This window comes from Acanthochromis polyacanthus, chromosome 9 (genome assembly GCF_021347895.1).
Source record: "Acanthochromis polyacanthus isolate Apoly-LR-REF ecotype Palm Island chromosome 9, KAUST_Apoly_ChrSc, whole genome shotgun sequence".
Lineage (NCBI taxonomy): Eukaryota > Metazoa > Chordata > Actinopteri > Pomacentridae > Acanthochromis > Acanthochromis polyacanthus.
In genome coordinates, this window is record NC_067121.1 from 13254986 (window position 1) to 13274798 (window position 19813).

The 19813-nt window shown below is 45.0% G+C and overlaps 1 protein-coding gene across 1 annotated transcript in view; it reads left to right on the forward strand.

The window, feature by feature from the left end:
* Positions 1-19813, forward strand: part of LOC110968626 (junctophilin-1-like) — a 67427-nt gene that overhangs the window by 40569 nt on the left and 7045 nt on the right. The window contains exon 4 of the mRNA XM_051953359.1: positions 1101-1379. Within this exon, the coding sequence (XP_051809319.1) occupies positions 1101-1379 (279 nt within the window). The remainder of the gene's footprint in view (positions 1-1100; positions 1380-19813) is intronic.

Sequence of the window (19813 nt, forward strand, 5' to 3'; positions counted from 1 at the left end):
AAGTCAAAATACAGTATTTACTGATTTCAAGGCAACGTGATTTAAGTGGTTTAAAATACTACGACTACTACTACTACTACTACTACTACTACTACTAATAATAATAATAATAATTATTATTATTATTATTATTAATAATAATTTATTTTTGCTAAGTGCCTTTCTTGACACCCAAGGTCGCTTTACAGGAAAAACAAACAATTGAAACAACTGAATTGTGAGTTGAGTGTATCGTTACATCCCTAGTGGCCAATGATGAGTTTCAGGCCACTCCACACCTCCCTTATTGTTTTCTGCTGGAATTTCATCTCCAGTTTCCTTCTGTAGCTCTCCTTGCCCTTAGTAATCTTGTCTTTCAGCTCCTTCTGCATCTTCTTCATCTCCTCCCTATCTGTGCTCATACAGGCTTCATTCTTTCTGTTCAGTGTTGCTTTGATGATTTTACTCATCCAGGATTTCTTGTTGGGGAAACAGCAAGCTGTCCTGGTTGGGATCCCCTGTCCATGCTGAAATTTACATAGTCTGTAATGTAGTCCATTCATCCATTTATGTCCTCACTGTGAGCATTGCAAGAGAATATCCCAGTCTGACACCTCAAAATATCCCGACAGTCTCCACAGCATCCTGTGATCACTTCTGGATAGGTTTGTTGATCAGTGGTTGCTGCTGTGTTGCAGGAATGTAAATGGGCTTGAAATGGACCAGACTGTCATCTGATCTGCCCATGGGAGAAAGAGCTATGGAACTGTATGGTTCCTTAACATTAGCATACAGGCTGCCTGTCTCCCCTCTCCCACACAAGGAAACACACAAGACTATGACCATTATAAAGTCAACTATAAAGACAACTATAAAGTCAAAGATTATGCAATTTTTTTTTTAAATCAGTGTTACGTACATCAGAATACTTGCATGATGAGCAGCATAGAATAATTTCAGTTGCAAGTTGGGATTTAAGTTAAGATGGAGTTACATTTTTATTTTATTTTATTTGTAACCGAAAGTGCTGAAGCAAAACAAAGAATGTGTGACTAGACTATAACTTGCTTTTGTCTTTTTTCTGTAGGTGTGTAACTTTATTATGTTTGATGTTATTTCAGGCCCTGACTACCTAAGGCAGAAGTATAATGAGCCACTAGAATTGAAGGAAGTTCCAGTAGAGGAAATAAAGGAGAAATCTCCATCAGGGAGCCCTCACTTCTACCGGAAAGGCACAACACCCACCCAGTCTCCATCTCAGAGCCCAGGTCCTAGCCCTACTGCTTCGCCCACTGCTGTTAAAAAGACCTTTTTCAGCAGTAAAACTCCTGCAGCTGTTGTTTCTGCAAAGCCTGCTGGGATAGAGAACAAAGCCATAACAGCTGAATCCTTGACAGCAGGTAAGCAACTTGAGCTTTTGTTAACCAAACTAACATGTCTTTCTCATAAAAACTTCCTGCATTAGCAACTAATGTCATAAATTGATTAGTGGTTGAAGTATAAAATACTTGTGACTACGTTCAGAAATGATTACTTCTCATTGTAGTTGTTTTAACTTTCAGTTGTCACATTAAAGTATATACTAGTGACTAAATTGATTAAAAACAACATCCCTGCAGTATGCTACTGAAGAATGTACACTACCAATCAAAAGTTTAGACACACCTTCTTATGTAATGGTTTAACTTTGTTTTCATGACAATTTACATTGTAGATTCTCACTGAAAGCAATCAAAATGTCAGGATTACTGCTTGGCCCCCAGTTCTGTCTGTTTCTCTCTTCCTCTTTCCTTCTCTTCCTCCCTCTCTCCCTCCTTCTGTCCCTCTCTCTCCCCCTTGGCTTCATCTCTGTCTGTCTCTGATCTGATCTTCTACCGGAAAGGCACAACACCCACCCAGTGGGTGAACAATAATGGCTGACAAGATGGCAGACACTGCGTCTGATGTGAGAGCTGCTCCTGTTTTTAAACGCTCACGTTTGAAACCTGAGATATATCACACTGTTGATGGAAAAGTGGTAGTAGAAGATGAACTATTGAGTTTCCTCTACATGAAAATGAAGACTATGAGCCAGGATGAGGTAGTAATTTTGGCTTCTAATACGTTTGACTCTGAGTGGATTGAGTCATCTAAGAAAGCACTCTTTGAACTTTGCCCTACAACACAGAGGAATGTCTCACATAAAGGGACACAGAAAGACGCAAATAACATCAAAAGCTGTTTGCGTGTCCTGAACGAGTGCGGTGAGAATGTCCCCAGATTTGTATCCTACTATCTGGATGACTTGCCGCCTGTCACGTTCAATAGCTTGGATGTATCATGTCTACTATCAAGAATGGAGCAACTGAGCGCAGAGGTTGCCACAATGAAAAACACAGTGAAACTACAGTCGGATGTCTGCAGCGACCTACGGATGGTCATGAAGGGTATTTGTGACCGAGTGGGCGTTTTGGAGCGAAGGCCTGCTATAGATGCTAATGCGGATGTAGCAGCAGCGTCGGCGGCGGAGACCTATGTGAGGGCTCATATGGGTCCAAATGTGAAAAGCCTGGATAATGCAGCCACTACTGCGGCATCGATCCTGAATGGTGATATGGACCAGGTGAAAAGTGTGGCGGAGCGGAGTTCATGTGGACCACAGTCGCCAAAGTGGACCGAAGTGGTGAGTGGTGAGTGGTGAAAAGCAGACGCGCAACAGCGGATGATACTACAACTCGCCAGTACACTGCTGTGCCTGGACAGGTGAAGAGACCAAGGATCACCAACCCCATCGTTGGCACTGGAGCTGTTAGCAAGATCAGAACTGTCTGGACCAAGCTTGTGAGTGTGTTTGCTTCAAGATTTTCTCCGGATTTGGATGAAGTAACCCTAGCTCTGTACTTAAAAGAAAAATTTGGTCGTGACGTTACTTGTAACAAGATAGACTCTATGCACAACCGATTTAGCTCATTTAAGGTATGTGCTGAATGTAATAAGGATAAGGATAAGGATAAGGATCAACTTTATTGTCCCCTTGGGGAAATTTGTCTTGGGCTCACATCTGATGAAAAGAAGAGAAAAACACATACATTCGCAAAGGACAACAGCAGCTCGTCTACCTTATTACAACAGAAACAAATGTCCAGAGTATTGCACCGTCCCTAAAGTACAAGTGCAGATTCTAAGAACAGTTTATAAATACAGAACAGTACCCGACAGACTGAATATTGCACCTCCCAAATTAAAGTGCTTGCACAAGAGTTTGAGACTTATATTATATATGTCCCTTCGAAGTGCCAGTATTGGATAATAGGTTATGTTGCGCTGCCCATTCAAAGTGCATGTGCTGAGGTAGTTAACAAGATAATTGCAAGCCACACATAAGAACATGAATCAAATAAATATCTGCTCTAACACGGTGACTCACCCATCACCCCCGAGCAACCAAAAAATGCCCCTCACCTGTTATTGTTGAGCAAGGCGACAGAAGTTGGAATAAATGAAAACTTAAATTTGTTGCTTTTGTGCCTAACAGCTCGATAGCGCCTCCCTGAAGGCAAGAGTTCATATTCTTTATGCAACAAATGAAAAGGCTGACTGATGATGCTTTTTGCCTGTGCCAGAACTGAAGATTCAAAGATAGATTGAAGGGAAGGGTAATCCCTTAGGCCTATGGTTTTCATTGCACTTTTTACAAGCCTCTCAATTTTGTTTTTACACTGAACAGTAAGGGAGCCGAACCAGGCAACAATACAGTATCTGACTAAGCTCTGCAGTACAGCATTGTAGAAGCAAGACATTATTTTAGGGCTCACGCCAAACAACCGGAGCCTTCTAAGAAAGTGAAGTCTTTGAGACAGTTTTTTACAAAGTTCAACTACATGCACATTCCATTTTAAGAGGTGGTCGATGTGCACCCCGAGATACTTCACAGACTCCACTTGTTCAATCACACTGTCACCAATGACGACCGAGTCATGATCTAGCAAGCGTTTTGGGTCAAAAATGAGCTCTTTTGTTTTTACTGAGTTTAGAATGAGGTGATTATCCTCACACCAGGAGTGGAAAGAAGCCACCTCCTTGAAATATGCAGATGGACACATGTCCACTGTAAGTAAGCTTAATATTATTGTATCATCGGAGAACTTCATAATCTTGTTGTTCGGGTGGATACTCCTGCAATCATTTGTATATAGTGTAAAAAGAATGGGAGAGCTTACAGCTCCTTGGGGCACCCCTGTGCTGCTGGACCTAACAGCAGACCGGGAGCCGTTGAATCTGACTTGCTGTGACCTCTCAGTTACAAAAGAAAAGAACCACTTTATCAAGGATGGACTTATGTTTAGATCTTTCAACTTTTGCACAAGTAAGTATGGACAGACCGTATCAAAAGCAGAGGTGAAGTCTGCAAACAAGACGCGTGCATAGCCATGAGTATTCTCCAAGTGCTTACTTACAAGATGTGTTAAACTAACAATTGCATCAGTTGTACTTAATCCCTGCCTGTAAGCGAACTGTAATGGATCTAAGGACGTGAACACCTCTGCCTTAAGCCTAGCAACCATTATTTTCTCAAAACATTTCATGACCAAGCTCGTTAAAGCCACCGGTCTATAATCTTTGTAAGACGCCGGGACAGCAGTTTTTGCAATGGGAATAATAGTAGACATTTTCCAGAACTGTGGGACAACACAACACAAGGCTGAGCTCTGAAAAATTGGAAACCATGCCTCAGATAATTCCTCTGAACAGTTTCTTAACACAAAGGCTGATAGGCCATCCGGGCCAGCTGCTGTTTTCAAAGACACTTTGCTAAAGACGGACTGAACACTTTTTTGGTCGATTTCTGGAAAATCACAGTCCGTCCCAGAACATATTATTTGATTAAAACTACTTTTTTGATTATTTTGCTGCTCGAACCTTAGAAAAAAATTATTCAAATTATTAGCACATTCCACATCATTTGTTGTTGTAATATGCTGTTTCTTAGTGTGGATGCCGGTAATCTTTTTCATAGAGTCCCAAAGTTTTTTATTATCCCTAGAATCAAAGCTTCCTTCCAAGCGCTCCTTCTCCCTTCTCCTTGCTTTGCTAAGGACTACATTCAGCTCTTTCTGAGCCAAGGCTGAAGCAACTCTATCCTTTTCCTTAAAGGCTAGTCGTTTTTTATTGATACTAGCCTTCACCTCTCTAGTAATGTACCCCTTATTATTAGGAAAGTGAACAATGTTCTTTTTAGGGACAATAGAGTCCACACAAAAGTTTATATAGTCTGTGATAGTCTCTGTGGCTTCGTTGATTTCCAAATTGTGAAAGATGCTCCAGTCGGTACAAGCAAAGCACCCTCTGAGTATTTCTACACTATCCTCAGACCACTGTAACACAGTTTTATGAACCGGTTTGGATGATTTCAGCGCAGTCTTGTAAGTGGGCATAAGATGAACCGTGACGTGGTCAGAGTTGGCCAGGGAAGGGAGTGCTCTGGCCTTAAATGCATCCTTTATGTTCCCAAAGCATTTGTCCAGCGTGTTCCCGTTCCTAGTGCTGCATTTTATGTACTGGTAGAACCCAGGAAGGGACCCCTCCAAACGGCAGTGGTTTAAGTCCCCAAGTATAAACACAGCTGCCCCCGGAGTACGATGCAGTTGATCATGAACACATCTAATCAAATGGCTGGAAGCTCTGTGCGCATTTCCACTTGGGGGAACATATGCGGCCATAATAATGACATTCCCGAACTCACGGGGAAGATAGAACGGGCGCATAGACAGACACAAAAGTTCGAGGTCCGGGTCACATGATTGTTCTCTGACAGTGTACTGTTTGCACCACGCCTCCTTGATGTACACACAGATTCCCCCTCCTTTAGTCTTCCCGGAGACCATAGTCCTGTCGGCGCGTACACACGAAAAACCCTCAATTCCAATTAAACTGTCCGGAATGTCCTGCCGGAGCCAGGATTCAGTAAAAACCATGAGACACGACTCCCTGTGCTCATGACAATAGCGGCAATTGGAGCGCAGTTCATCAATTTTACTAGGTAGTGAGCGGGCATTGCTCAAAATGATAGAGGGAAGCGGTGGTTTGTTACCTCTTCTCCGAAGTCTCTGTCGCGCCCCGCCACGTCTTCCTCTCCTTCGCCTCTTCCTCGTGGCAGCGGTGCCCGAAGAGGGAGCCGGTGTCCTCCATATTAACTCGGGGGGCAAACCGCTAGGTAGCGCGTCGCCTTTCCCCTGCAGCGAAAGCAGCAGTTCCCTCGAGTAGGCAATACACAACCTATCACCCGCTGGGAGAGGCGATGAGTGAAGCAGCCCCTTGCACAAGGCTTCACTGACGGCCCAAAACAGCAGCAGCAACTGCCACAGGAGAGAGGTTGATCCGAACCACATAGCTGCCTGGAGCGGCGGATGTTATGATCCGAATCGAAAAGGGCCAACGAAGCGACCAATTGTCCTTATCACAATCACACAGATCATTCAGGGAACATCAGAAGGAAAAAGAAGTAAAAGTAGTATAGAAAATTAAAAGATTAAAAGATTAAAAAAAATTAAAACCTCAGCGTGAAAGCCCGAGTCGCCACAGTGCAGCGCCACCGGAACCGCAATGACGTGAATGAGATGTATGATCCAGATCTCTGGCCAGAGGGTGCCCTTCTTCGGTGATTTTACGAGCCCCGTCGGATTGCAAACAGCAGAGCCATATCTGGCACCATAGTTGAGCGTGCGTGTAATGGTTCCGTTGTGGTGGCACAATAGTTCCAAACTATGGATATACGAGTTTTGTCCTATAATTGTCGTGGATTACGGCTTGGAAACAGCGCTGGGGATAAAGCTCGTCGTTTGGTGGTTGACAATCTCTTAGTAAACTGTGATATATTATGTTTGCAAGAGACTTTTTTAGCTCGGCAAGATTTACAGAAGTTGAACTCTTTTAATGACAATTTTCACGGAGGTGGAGAATCCACAACTGACTATGACCGGGGTATTGTCAGAGGGAGGATATCAGGAGGTGTGGCAATACTCTGGAGAAAAACACTTGATCAATACGTGAATGTTGTTCGACTGGGTGTTGACTGGTGTTTTGGAATACAGTTTACATGTGATAATAAGGATTTTGTAATTTTAAATGTATATACTCCCTATGAATGTAGACAGAATGAGGATGAATATTTAAATAAGCTTGCCTTTTTAAATTCTTTTGTTGAGAGTTGTCCTTCATCAAGTATCTATGTGGTGGGTGATATGAATGCTGACATAACAGATGGGAATTCTGTATTTGGTAGACACATGGTTCAGTTTTGTGATGACCATAACTATGTTTTGTCAAGCAAGCTGTTGTTGCCGACTGACAGTTATACTTACACACGTGGACAAAATTGTTGGTACCCCTCAGTTAAAGAAGGAAAAACCCACAATTCTCACTGAAATCACTTGAAACTCACAAAAGTAACAATAAATAAAAATGTATTGAAAATTAAATAATCAAAATCAGCCATCACTTTTGAATTGTTGATTAACATAATTATTTAAAAAACAAACTAATGAAATAGGGCTGGACAAAAATGATGGTACCCATAACTTAATATTTTGTTGCACAACCTTTTGAGGCAATCACTGCAATTAAACAATTTCTGTATTTGTCAGTGAGCGTTCTGCAGCTGTCAACAGGTATTTTGGCCCACTCCTCATGAGCAAACAGCTCCAGTTGTCTCAGGTTTGATGGGTGTCTTCTCCAAATGGCATGTTTCAGCTCCTTCCACATATGTTCAATGGGATTCAGATCTGGGCTCATAGAAGGCCACTTTAGAATAGTCCAACGCTTTTCTCTCAGCCATTCTTGGGTGTTTTTGGCTGTGTGTTTTGGATCGTTGTCCTGTTGGAAGACCCATGACCTGCGACTGAGACCAAGCTTTCTGACACGAGGCAGCACATTTCTCTCCAGAATGCCTTGATAGTCTTCAGATTTCATCGTACCTTGCACACTTTCAAGACACCCTGTGCCAGATGCAGCAAAGCAGCCCCAAAACATTACTGAGCCTCCTCCATGTTTCACCGTAGGGACAGTGTTCTTTTCTTCGTATGCTTGGTTTTTGAGTCTATGAACATAGAGTTGATGCGCCTTACCAAAAAGCTCCAGTTTGGTCTCATCTGTCCAAAGGACATTCTCCCAGAAGCTTTGTGGCTTGTCAACATGCATTTTTGCAAATTCCAGTCTGGCTTTTTTATGAGTTTTTTTCAGCAGTGGTGTCCTCCTTGGTCGTCTCCCATGAAGTCCACTTTGGCTCAAACAACGACGAATGGTGCGATCTGACACTGATGTACCTTGGCCTTGGAGTTCACCTTTAATTTCTTTGGAGGTTGCTCTGGGCTCTTTGGATACAATTCCAACGATCCGTCTCTTCAATTTGTCATCAATTTTCCTCTTGCGGCCACGTCCAGGGAGGTTGGCTACTGTCCCGTGGGTCTTGAACTTCTGAATAATATGAGCCACTGTTGTCACAGGAACTTCAAGCTGTTTAGAGATGGTCTTATAGCCTTTACCTTTAAGATGTTTGTCTATCATTTTTTTTCGGATGTCCTGGGACAATTCTCTCCTTCGCTTTCTGTTGTCCATGTTCAGTGTGGTACACACCTTTTCACCAAACAGCAGGGTGACTACTTGTCTCCCTTTAAATAGGCAGACTGACTGATTATGAGTTTGGAAACACCTGTGATGTCAATTAAACGACACACCTGAGTTAATCATGTCACTCTGGTCAAATAGTTTTCAATCTTTTATAGAGGTACCATCATTTTTGTCCAGGCCTGTTTCATTAGTTTGTTTTTTTAAATAATTATGTTAATCAACAATTCAAAAGTAATGGCTGTTTTTGATTATTTAATTTTCAATAAATTTTTATTTATTGTTACTTTTGTGAGTTTCAAGTGATTTCAGTGAGAATTGTGGGTTTTTCCTTCTTTAACTGAGGGGTACCAACAATTTTGTCCACGTGTGTATATCAGTGAAGCATGGCATACTACATCGTGGCTTGACCACTGTATAAGTACATCAGATGCACATGCCTCTCTTGGTTCAATGGAAATATTGTACAATCTGGCTACAGGTGATCATATACCAATTTCATTCTCAGTTAAAGTTGAGCAGTTGCCTATGCTGTCTGAAAGTAAAAGTAACAGCACTGTGCATAGTGGGAAGCTGGACTGGTCGGCCCTTACTAAGGCAGACCTTATGGCTTATTTTATTCAAACTGACAAACTGCTGAGTAATGTAAATATTCCTTATGATGTTGTCAGATGTAATGATCCGAACTGTGTTGATGCGGATCACAGGAAAGACATATGTGTGTTTTATGATGAACTAATAACTGCTCTTGTTGAAAGTGGGAAACCATATAATAAGCTGATGAATAAGAACATCACCAAGCGTCCTGGTTGGAATAGGTATGTAGCTGGGTACTATGAACAGGCCCGTGAAGCTACACGAGAGTGGGCTCAGGCTGGAAGACCCAGACAAGGACCTGTTTTTGAAAACAAAAAGCTCACTAATGCTAGATATAAGTATGCTATTAGATTTATTTCAAAAAATGAGCAAAGTATGAGATCAGATTCATTGGCTGGAAAGCTCTTGGTTAACAATTTTTGGAATTTCTGGAAAGAGGTGCGCGTTTTGAATAGCAACAAGACAACTTTGCCCTGTTCTGTGGACGGCATTTCTGGTCCAGATGATATAGTGGAGCACTGGAAGCAGCATTACTCAAGTCTCTTTAACTGTATTCACACTGAACAATTTAAATGTGAAGCTATTGGCAAGAATGAGTGTGTGAGTATCACGGCACACGATGTGTACCAAGCTATAAAACAACTGCCAGACAATAAAACCTGTGGTGCTGATGGTATATATGCTGAGCATTTAAAACATGCCAGCATCAGATTATCTCCCCTTCTGGCCCTTTGCTTCACCTGCTGTATGACTCATGGTATTCTGCCTGATGCACTTCTCTCAATCACTCTAGTCCCTGTCATAAAGGACAAAACAGGTCGCGTGGGAAGCCCGGACAATTATAGGCCCATTGCACTAGCTAGCATCGCTTCTAAAGTCTTGGAAAAGGTTCTATTGTGCAGAATTCAAGACATCATTTATTCTGTGGACAATCAATTCAGGTTCAAGTCAAAGCATGGCACGGACCTATGCATATTTGCTCTTAAGGAAATCATCAGGAAGTATAAAAGTAAAAACTCGTCTGTGTTTATATGCTTCATTGATGCATCTAAAGCATTTGACCGTGTTAATCACCTGAAGTTGTTCATAAAACTGCATCAGCAAGGAGTTCCTAAGTACATTTTGAGAATTTTATCGTACTGGTATGCCCATCAGGTGATGCAGGTGAGGTGGGGCAGTAGTGTCTCAGCTCCGTTTGGTGTGACCAATGGTGTGAGGCAAGGTGGAATTCTTTCTCCTATACTGTTTAATTTGTATATGGATGAATTGTCGCAGCGGTTAAATGTATGCAGGACTGGCTGTATGACTGGTTCTACTCTTGTAAATCATCTGATGTACGCTGATAATCGTGTTGTATTGAGCCCAAGCAGTGCTGGCATCCAAGAACTTTTAAATGTCTGTTCTATGTATGGCTTGGAGTATGACATCAAGTATAACACAAGTAAAAGTGTCATAATGATCTGTAGAACAAGAGACGATAAGGCCTTGAGTTTTCCACAGTTTAAATTATGTGGCAACATTTTGACTTTGTGCAGCAAATACAAATATCTGGGACATTTTATCACGGATGAACTGTCAGATGATGAAGATGTGCAACGGTAGTGCCGCAGGATGTATGCTCAGGCCAATATGCTTGTTCGCAGGTTTGGGATGTGTACAACTGAGGTAAAAAAGACATTTTTTAAAGCATACTGTACATCGTTATATACGGCTCATTTGTGGTGTAACTATAAACAATCAAGCATAAGGAAACTTAATGTGGCATACAATGACTGTTTAAGAATAATATTGAAGAAGCCTTGATGGGAGAGTGCCAGTCACCTATTTGTTTCTACTGGAATTCCAACATTTAATGCAGTTTTGAGAAACGCTATGTACAGGTTTATTTGTCGGCTCAATCACTGTGAGAATACGATCATAAAGAGTCTGACTAATGTCAAAATGAGTGCCACACGCTATCATTCTGAACTGTGGTGTCACTGGTACAGTTGTCTGCTCCAGACATTTCTTATGTGTGCTGTCTGTTTTTTTAATTTGGACCTTATGTCTGTAATAAAAGTTTGATGATGATGATGTGTCTCTCCCATTCTGTCTTGGTCTCTTATCCTTTTCTCCCTCCCTTTGTAATCTATGTCACGGAACCAGGTGGGGAACCCAAGCAGAGACCACACTACCAAGGCAGAGACAGGCTGAATGAAGGTTTGTTGAGGGAAGATAGGAGATAGTGAAGGAGAGGGGAGCCAGGAGTGTGTCCAGGAGGGTGTGGTGATGAGGAGTCCGGGTTGGAACGACGGAGCCGGGGACCAGCGGTCAGAGGAGGTCCCAGGGGGACCAGAGCACGGTGGACGGAGAGCAGGCAGACGCCTGGCAGCGGCAGGATGACTGATGATTTGGATGCCGGAGGAGGGAAGAAGCCAGGCGCAGGTGGTCTGATAGCGAGGAGGCAACAGGTGGATCCGGGGGCGCAGGAGGGGAGCCAAGGAGGGAGTCCGGAGAGGGTAACGATGCAGGAAGGGAGCCGAGGAGGGAGTCCAAAGCGGGGTGTGGAGCAGGAAGGGAGCCGAGGGGGGAATCCGAGGAGGGGGCAGGCAGGTCGGGAGAAGATCAGGGCAGCTGGATCGTTCTAGGTGAAGGAGAGGATAACAAACGTTAGTGCAATTCACTTCTAAGGAAGCTACGAGAGGCGAGAAGGAAACTGACTGCGTAGCAGAGTTTACGATCTGGCGGACTGTGGGTGCAGGAACCGGTCTTTTATGGAGGAAGGTGTAATCATGAGCTGCCCAGATTCTGCAGGGAAATGCTAATCACCAAGTGGAGGCAGGCATGAAGGCTGCGCTCCACCTGGTGCAGCGGGAGAGAGAGAGAAGAGGGAGAGAGAGGAAGAGAGATAGTGAGAGAGGTAGGGAAAGGAGATTTGGATGTCAGGAAGGACAGGGGAAGGAGGAGGCCCTGACAGTACCCCCTCTCAACGGGCGCCTCCTGGCGCCCCACGGGGCCGGTCCGGATGGTCACGGTGAAAGTCACGGGTGAGGGAAGGGTCCAGGATCCGGCTCCGGGGCACCCAGGTCCTCTCTTCCGGGCCATAGCCCTCCCAGTCCACCAGATATTGCAGTCCCCTACCCCGGCGGCGAACATGCAGAAGGCAGGAGACGGTGTAAATGGGTTCAACATTCAATAGTCGGGGCGGTGGAGGGGCCGGAACGGGAGGGGTCAACAGGCTTTCCTGAACCGGTTTGACCTGGGATACGTGGAAGGTGGGATGGATCTGCATAGACTGGGGGAGTTTGAGGCGAACAGCAGAGGGGTTGATTTTCTCGATCTCGAAAGGACCAATGAAACGGGGGGCTAATTTTTTGGCTGCCAGACCCGCTGACCGGGCGCGTAGATCTGCGCCTCGGATCTGTGCTGGTTGGCCTGGTCCTGCGTGCGACAGGATGCCCGGAGGAGGGCGGCACGGGCCTGTCGCCAGGTCCAAGCGCATCGGCGGAGGTGAGCGGCCACAGATGGAACTGCGATTCCCTCTTCCTGGTCTGTAAACAGAGGGGGCTGGTACCCGTAGAGACAGTGGAAAGGGGACATGCCGGTGGCGGCACTGGGGATGGTGTTGTGTGCATATTCCACCCAGGGAAGTTGGGAGCTCCAGGAGCTAGGGTTCCTAGATGTTACGCACCAGAGGGTGGCCTCCATCTCCTGATTGAGCCGCTCCGTCTGGCCGTTACTCTGCGGATGGAAACCGGAGGAGAGACTGACCTTGGACCCAAGCGCCGAGCAGAACGCCCGCCAGACCTGTGAGGTGAACTGGGGCCCACGGTTATAGACAATGTCCACTGGGATGGCATGGGCGTGGAAAATGTGGGCCACCAACAGATCGGCGGTCTCATGGGCAGAGGGGAGCTTTGGAAGCGGAACGAAGTGAGCGGACTTGGAAAAACAATTTACGATGGACAGGATGATCGTTTTCCCCTGGGAAGGAGGCAGACCGGTAACAAAATCTAGGGCGATGTGGGACCAAGGTCATCTGGGGATGGGCAGAGGATGGAGGAGGCTGGCACTAGGCTGGTTGGAGGTCTTGTTTTGGGCACAGACGGAGCAGGCTGCAATGTATTCTCGGCAATCCAGGGACATGGAAGGCCACCAAAACCTCCGGCAGAGGAACGCTTAGCGTCCTGGACACCCCTGGGTGGCAGGAGAGCTGGGTGGAGTGGGCCCACCGGAGAATGTTAGCTCGAACGGTGTCCGGTATGAACAGCATTCCTGGAAGACCCCCTTTAGGGACGGGCTGGTGCGGTTGGGCCTGGCGGACCGTGGTCTCAATGTCCCAGGTGAGGCAACCCAGGTGGCAGGAAGACAGAATGGTTTCAGGGTTTTCTGGGGAGCTTTCCTTTGAATAGATGCGGGACAGAGCATCAGGTTTGCCATTTCGGGTTCCGGGGCGGTACGACAGGGTGAAGTGGAAGTGGTCGGAGAATAGAGCCCACCTGGCTTGCCGGGGGTTTAACCGTTTGGTCGTCTGGAGGTACTGAAGATTTTTGTGGTCGGTCCATACCAGGAACGGCTGTTCGGCCCTCTCCAGCCAGTGCCTCCATTCCTCCAGCGCCAGTTTTACTGCCAGCAGCTCCCGATTCCCCACGTCATAGTTTTTTTTTCCCACTCCGGTATCTGAGGCATCGACCTCGACGATGAATTGCCGGCGTGGATCTGGCTGAACTAGTATGGGGGCAGAGGTGAAGTGGGACTTTAGGGTGTGGAAAGCGGAGCGTGCTTCGGGGGACCAGATGAATTCACGGGAGATGGATGTGAGAGCGGGAAGGGGGGGCTGCGATTTGACTGTAATTCTGGATGAAGCGGCGAAGCCTAGGAATCGCTGCAGTTGTTTGCGATCCCCGGGCTCCTGCCAATCCTCCACCGCTGCAATCTTGGCCGGGTCCATCCTGATCTTCCCCGCAGCAATGATGTAGCCCAGGAAGGCCACCGTCGACACATAGAAGGCACACTTCTCCGCCTTCACAAAGTGGCGGTTTCCCAGAAGGCACCCCAGGACCTGTCGAACGTGCCGACGGTGCTCCTCCAGACTGCAGGAGAAGATCAGGATGTCGTCTAAGTACACGAAAACAAACCGGTTCAGGAAGTCCCGGAGAACTTCATTTACAAGGTGCTGGAAGACAGCGGGGGCGTTGGTTAAGCCGAAGGGCATCACCAAATACTCGTAGTGGCCAAGAGGGGGTGTTAAATCTTGTCTTCCATTCATCCCCCTCCTGCATCCGGACCAGGTGATATGCATTCTGGAGGTCCAGTTTAGTGAAAATGGTGGCTCCGTGCAGCAGGGTGAAGGCAGAGTCAATGAGGGGAAGTGGGTACTTATTTTGGATGGTGATTTTGTTCATCCCCCAGTAGTCCATACAAGGCCGCAGTCCTCCGTCCTTTTTCCCCACAAAGAAGAATACTGCCCCAACCGGGGAAGTAGAGGGGCGGATTAATCCGGCAGCCAGGGATTCCCGGATGTACTCTTCCATGGTCATAAGTTATACAATCACCCGCTCAGCAGGGAAGCATCTTTTTGAAGTTCAATAGTGCAATCGTATGGACGGTGCGGAGGAAGGGAAAGGGCCTGGGGCCTCATTTATAAAGCTTGCGTATGCACAAAACAGGGCTAGAAAGTAGCGTATGCCACTGTCTAAGCAAAGGTTGTGATTTATAAAAACAAACTTGGCGTGAGAATATGCACACCAGTGTGCCAACTTTGATGCTTGCTTACGCACATTTTGGAGACAGAGGGAACGGCAGTGCTGGAGGGTGAAGTGGTGAATTGAAACCAGATTGACCTCAAACCTTTATTGTCATCACATATTAGACTTGTAGAGCCGGATAATCATAAACCCTCATTGTTGTAGATGTTCCTATAGTGCGCCATTCGGCCTACGACTGTATTTGCAGAACTATGTTCATATATCAAACTTCCATCTTCAAATGATATAGAGCGGTGAGTGGCACTGATTGATTAATAATTTGGAAAAGGCATGTGACAATCAGTCCAATAGCTGATCAAGCGGATAAATAGCGGGTGACAGCCGTGCGTAATGTGGCACAATGGATGCGTTGGCATTGCTGGAAGATCATGTTAATGGTAGGCTCAGAATGGAGAGAGTTTTTAGGGACCACAGAGATTTCTTGGCCCATGATGATGACTGGCTAATAAGCCGATTCAGATTCCCTTGAGCAGTGCTCTTGGATGTATGTGCTGAACTGGGCCCTGTCTTAGACCGACCCACCTGCCGAAACCACACCATCCCAGGACAGACACAGGTGCTGACCACTCTGGGGTTTCTGGCGACCCGCTCCTTCCAGCAGAAATTTGCCGACAGGTATGTGTTTTATATGAAGAATATATCAGATTACATTTTTCCCCGCTTTTTTTTTTTGTCTAAATCCCGTTTGGGTCTGATATACAGTTAAATTATGTCCTTTAAGTCTGGGATATCACAACCATTCCTCAGTGCAATAATGCCAGCTGTTTTGGATGGAATTATAAACATGACCAGTCGATACATCAGGTTTCCTTACACTGTGGGTGAACAGGCCAACATTAAACGGCAATTTGCAGCAATGTCCGGTTTCCCAAATGTAATTGGCGCAATTGACTGCACTCATGTTGCTATAAGGGCTCAGAGTGAAAATGAATTTGTCTATGTGAACCGAAAAAATGTACATTCAATCAATGTACAAATTATTTGTACATCGGACATGATCATAACAAATTTAGTGGCACCGTGGTTTGGGTCAACACATGATTCATTCATCCTAATGCACAGCAGTGTAGGGAAAAGACTGCAGGCTGGCGCTGCGTAAAATGCCGTGGATTAGCAGCTTATTTACATGCAGATACATTTATGAGTTACTTTGCATTGACCATTCATGGTAAAATGTGGGTGTGTTGTGGGCGGAATGTGAGGTGGATCCACCTGCGCAATCTTCCAGCTGGTGTATGATTTATAAAGGGGAAATTGCATGCAGCTGTGCGTATGCACAGTTTTATAAATCAGAATATTTTTGGCGTACGCCCATTTCAGATTTTCGGCGTATGCAAACTTTTAGTATGGATCCTACGCAATGTTTTATAAATGAAGCCCCTGGTCCTTATCAAAGGTTTGGGCAAGGTTGTGGTATTCCGGGGGAACGTTAGACAGATCAGGGGGCTCAGGGTGGGCAGGAGGTGCAGAACTACCAAGGGCCAGGGCAGAAATCAGACAGGTTGCATGACAGGAGGGGTTCCAAGTGAGGATCTTTCCCAGAGTCCAGTCAATATGGGGGTTGTGTAGTTGGAGCCAGGGGTAGCCGAGGACCAAAGGGGTGTGCAGGTTTTGGAGGGAGCAGAAGGAGATGGTTTCAGTGTGGTTGCCAGCAATGCGGATGGTGACGGGGGTGGTTTGGACTCGGACATGGGCTAACCGTCGGCCGTTCAGGGCTGGGGCATACAGTGGGGGTTGGATTGGTTCAGTAGGGATCTGGAGTTGCTTAACAAGGGCCTCGTCAATAAAGTTGCCCTCTGCTCCCGAATCCACCAGGGCGGCGACCGTGTACTGATGGTCTCCCCATTGGAGCGTGGTCATCACCCGGAGGTGCGTCGAGGGGGAGGAAACAATGATTCGGCTCAACAGGACCCCCCCACCCCCCGGTCACCGGTGAGCCGCGGCTTTCCCAGCTTGGTCGGGCAGGTGGCCGCATAATGTCCCACCTCACCGCATTAGAGACAGGCGTCCTGTTGGTGGCGAGCCGCCTTCTCCTCATCGGTGAGGTGGGCCCGGCCAAGCTGCATGGGTTCCTCCCCGATGACGGTTGGGTGGGAGCAGAGGGTGGACGGTTGGGAGGACTGGTTCCAGGGCTGGGTCCATGGACGCCGGGGTAGGGATGGAGCTGGACTGAAAGGCAAGGCCGGAAGGGCTGGCTAGCCTGGACCCTCTTCTCCCGGCGGCGCTCTCAGAGACAGTTATCCAGGCGAATTGCCAGGTCTATTAGGGTGTTGAGTTTACCCTGACAGTAATCCCTAGATCTTAAGTTGTTTGGTTCTCCAGTCTCCTGACTTCTCCCATTACCACTTTCTGTTCTGCTCAGCCTTATTGTTTGCTTTAATAGAACTCCTTGCTTGCTCCTGTGTGTCTGTGCCTGGGTTCTCCGACCCACCCTCCCCCGGAAGACAAAACTATGAAGTGAAGTTAAAAACATTTCAGGTGACTACCTCAGAAAGCTCATCAAGAGAATGCCAAGAGTGTGCAAAGCAGTCATCAAAGCAAAAGGTGGCTACTTTGAAGAATCTGAAATATAATGCATGCTTTAACTTAACTTATTTCACACTTTTTTTGTTTACTACATAATTCCATATATCTTCATTCATATTTTTAATGCCTTCAGTGACAATCTACAATATAAATAGTCATGAAAATAGAGGGAAAAAAAACATTACATGAGAAGGTGTGTCCAAACTTTTGACTGGTAGTACATATAGCATGGATGAGAAAACAAAGAAATCTTAAGCCTCTACTTGATTTGTTCAGTTTTTTTTAAAGAAGAAGAAAAATATATTTTTAAAAGTACTGGTAAGACTACTGGTAAAGTACCAGATTGATAAGCAGTATCGGAGTAGGAGTACCATTAACATCTTAACAATAGCCAACTTTACTTATGAGATCAAATTTTTGAATTCCAAGCAATTCCTGATCTGTGGAATACTTTCAGTCAACTCCTGATTGGTCAGTCGAGGAATTCTGAGTGCTTCTGTAGAATCAGAGTGCAGAGAAGAATGCCGGTTTGTTAGCAAGCATAAATAATGTTTGGCAACACCAGTAGTTGTGATAGCAGCATGATGAATACCAGCACTGAGTCAGGCAACAACAATTTCAGGAGGAGCAATGACTTTAGCTGTATCTGTAACGTAGACACCAGCGACTGAGCATTGTGTCTACACAGCACTACTGTGGCTGGAGGAAATCTGTTTGATTCAAATAGTTAATTTACAGCACCCTTCATAATTATTGGCACCCCTGGTTAAGATGTATTGAAAGCCTTAAAATAAATTCATTTTTTATTGCAGAAGCATACTCCATCCATCCTCTATACAGCGCTTTATCTTAATTAGGGTCATGGGGGGGCTGGAGTCTATCCCAGCTGACTAAGGTAAAGGCAGGGGACAGGTCGCGAGTCTGTCACAGGGCTACATATAGAGACAATCACTCTTGCATTCACACCTACAGTCAGTTTAGAGTAATCAATTAACCTCAGCATATTTTTGAACTGGTTGAGGAAGCCAGAGTACCTGGAGAAAACCCATGCATGCACAGGGAGAACATGCAAACTCCATGCAGAATGATCCTGGGAAAGCTTGGACGCAAACCAGGGATCTTCTTGCTGCAAGGCGAAAGTGCTAACCACTACCCCACTATACAGCCAAGAAGCATACTCTCACACTGAAAATTGTTGAAAAATGTATTATAGGAGAGATTAGGTGCTGTATTGTTGGCAAAAGGGGGTTGTTTAACATCAGGAGTGCTAATAATTGTGGCACACATGTTTGATGTAAAAGAATTATTTCTTAATGTGTGATTTTTTTCCCCCCACTTGAATGCACTTGAATTAAAGGTTGGATTTTCCTCTTTTTTCATTGTGGTCCTAAATTATTTTTTAAAAATGGATTTATTAAAAGCTAAAGAACAAATCCTAACCAGGGGTGCCAATAATTATGGAGGGCGCTGATATGTGTACATGCAAACAGAAATTGTAGTGTCGTTACATTTTGCAACGTAAATGACAAAAATATTTTGTTATGCATTTATTTTGTTTTCTGTACTGATAAATTTGTTTTTAACTATATGACTTGTTTAAGCTTACTGTAACATCATCAGTTATTTTTGCAACAAATGGTGAGCAGCAGCTACACCTGTAGCAGCAGTAGTGTTGTCGAAGTGACATAGTAAGTGGCAACAGATTTTTTAGCAACATGTTTAGCAGTGCCACTAACTCTAACAACAACATGATAAACAGGAGCACTCCAACAACACAGCAACCAGCAGTGTAGTTGTAAGACAGCGAGTGGCTGAGATATAAGGTTTCTTGAGTATGACTGTACAGAATAGTAGCTTCATTATTAGTTATTTATCAGTGGTTCTCTGTCACTATCACCCTGTTTGTGGGCATGGTATTAAGTGAAACATCTGGTTATTCAAGTTTAATTTATAAAATTAAACATGGTAGTGTTTAAATGAAGCACAGCAGAACTAGCTAACAGCTATTTTTTCAATGTTTACAATGTCTACACTCCCCTCCAAAAGTATTATAACTGTGAGGCCTTTATTCTTTTATTTTTGGTATAGACTGAAAACATTTGGGTTTGACAAATGATAAATATGAGACAAGAGATCAACATTTCAGCTTTTATTTCCAGCTATTTACATCTGAATCTGATACACAATTTACAAGATAGCACCTTTTGCTTGTACCCACCCATTTTTCATGTGAGCAAAATTATTGGAACATGTGACTGACAGGTATGTTTTGTTGCCCTGGTGTGTCCTATTACATTGATTATTCAAACAATAAATAGCACTCAATGTCTATGTTCAGCGTCAGATTTGGGTTTTGCCTGTGC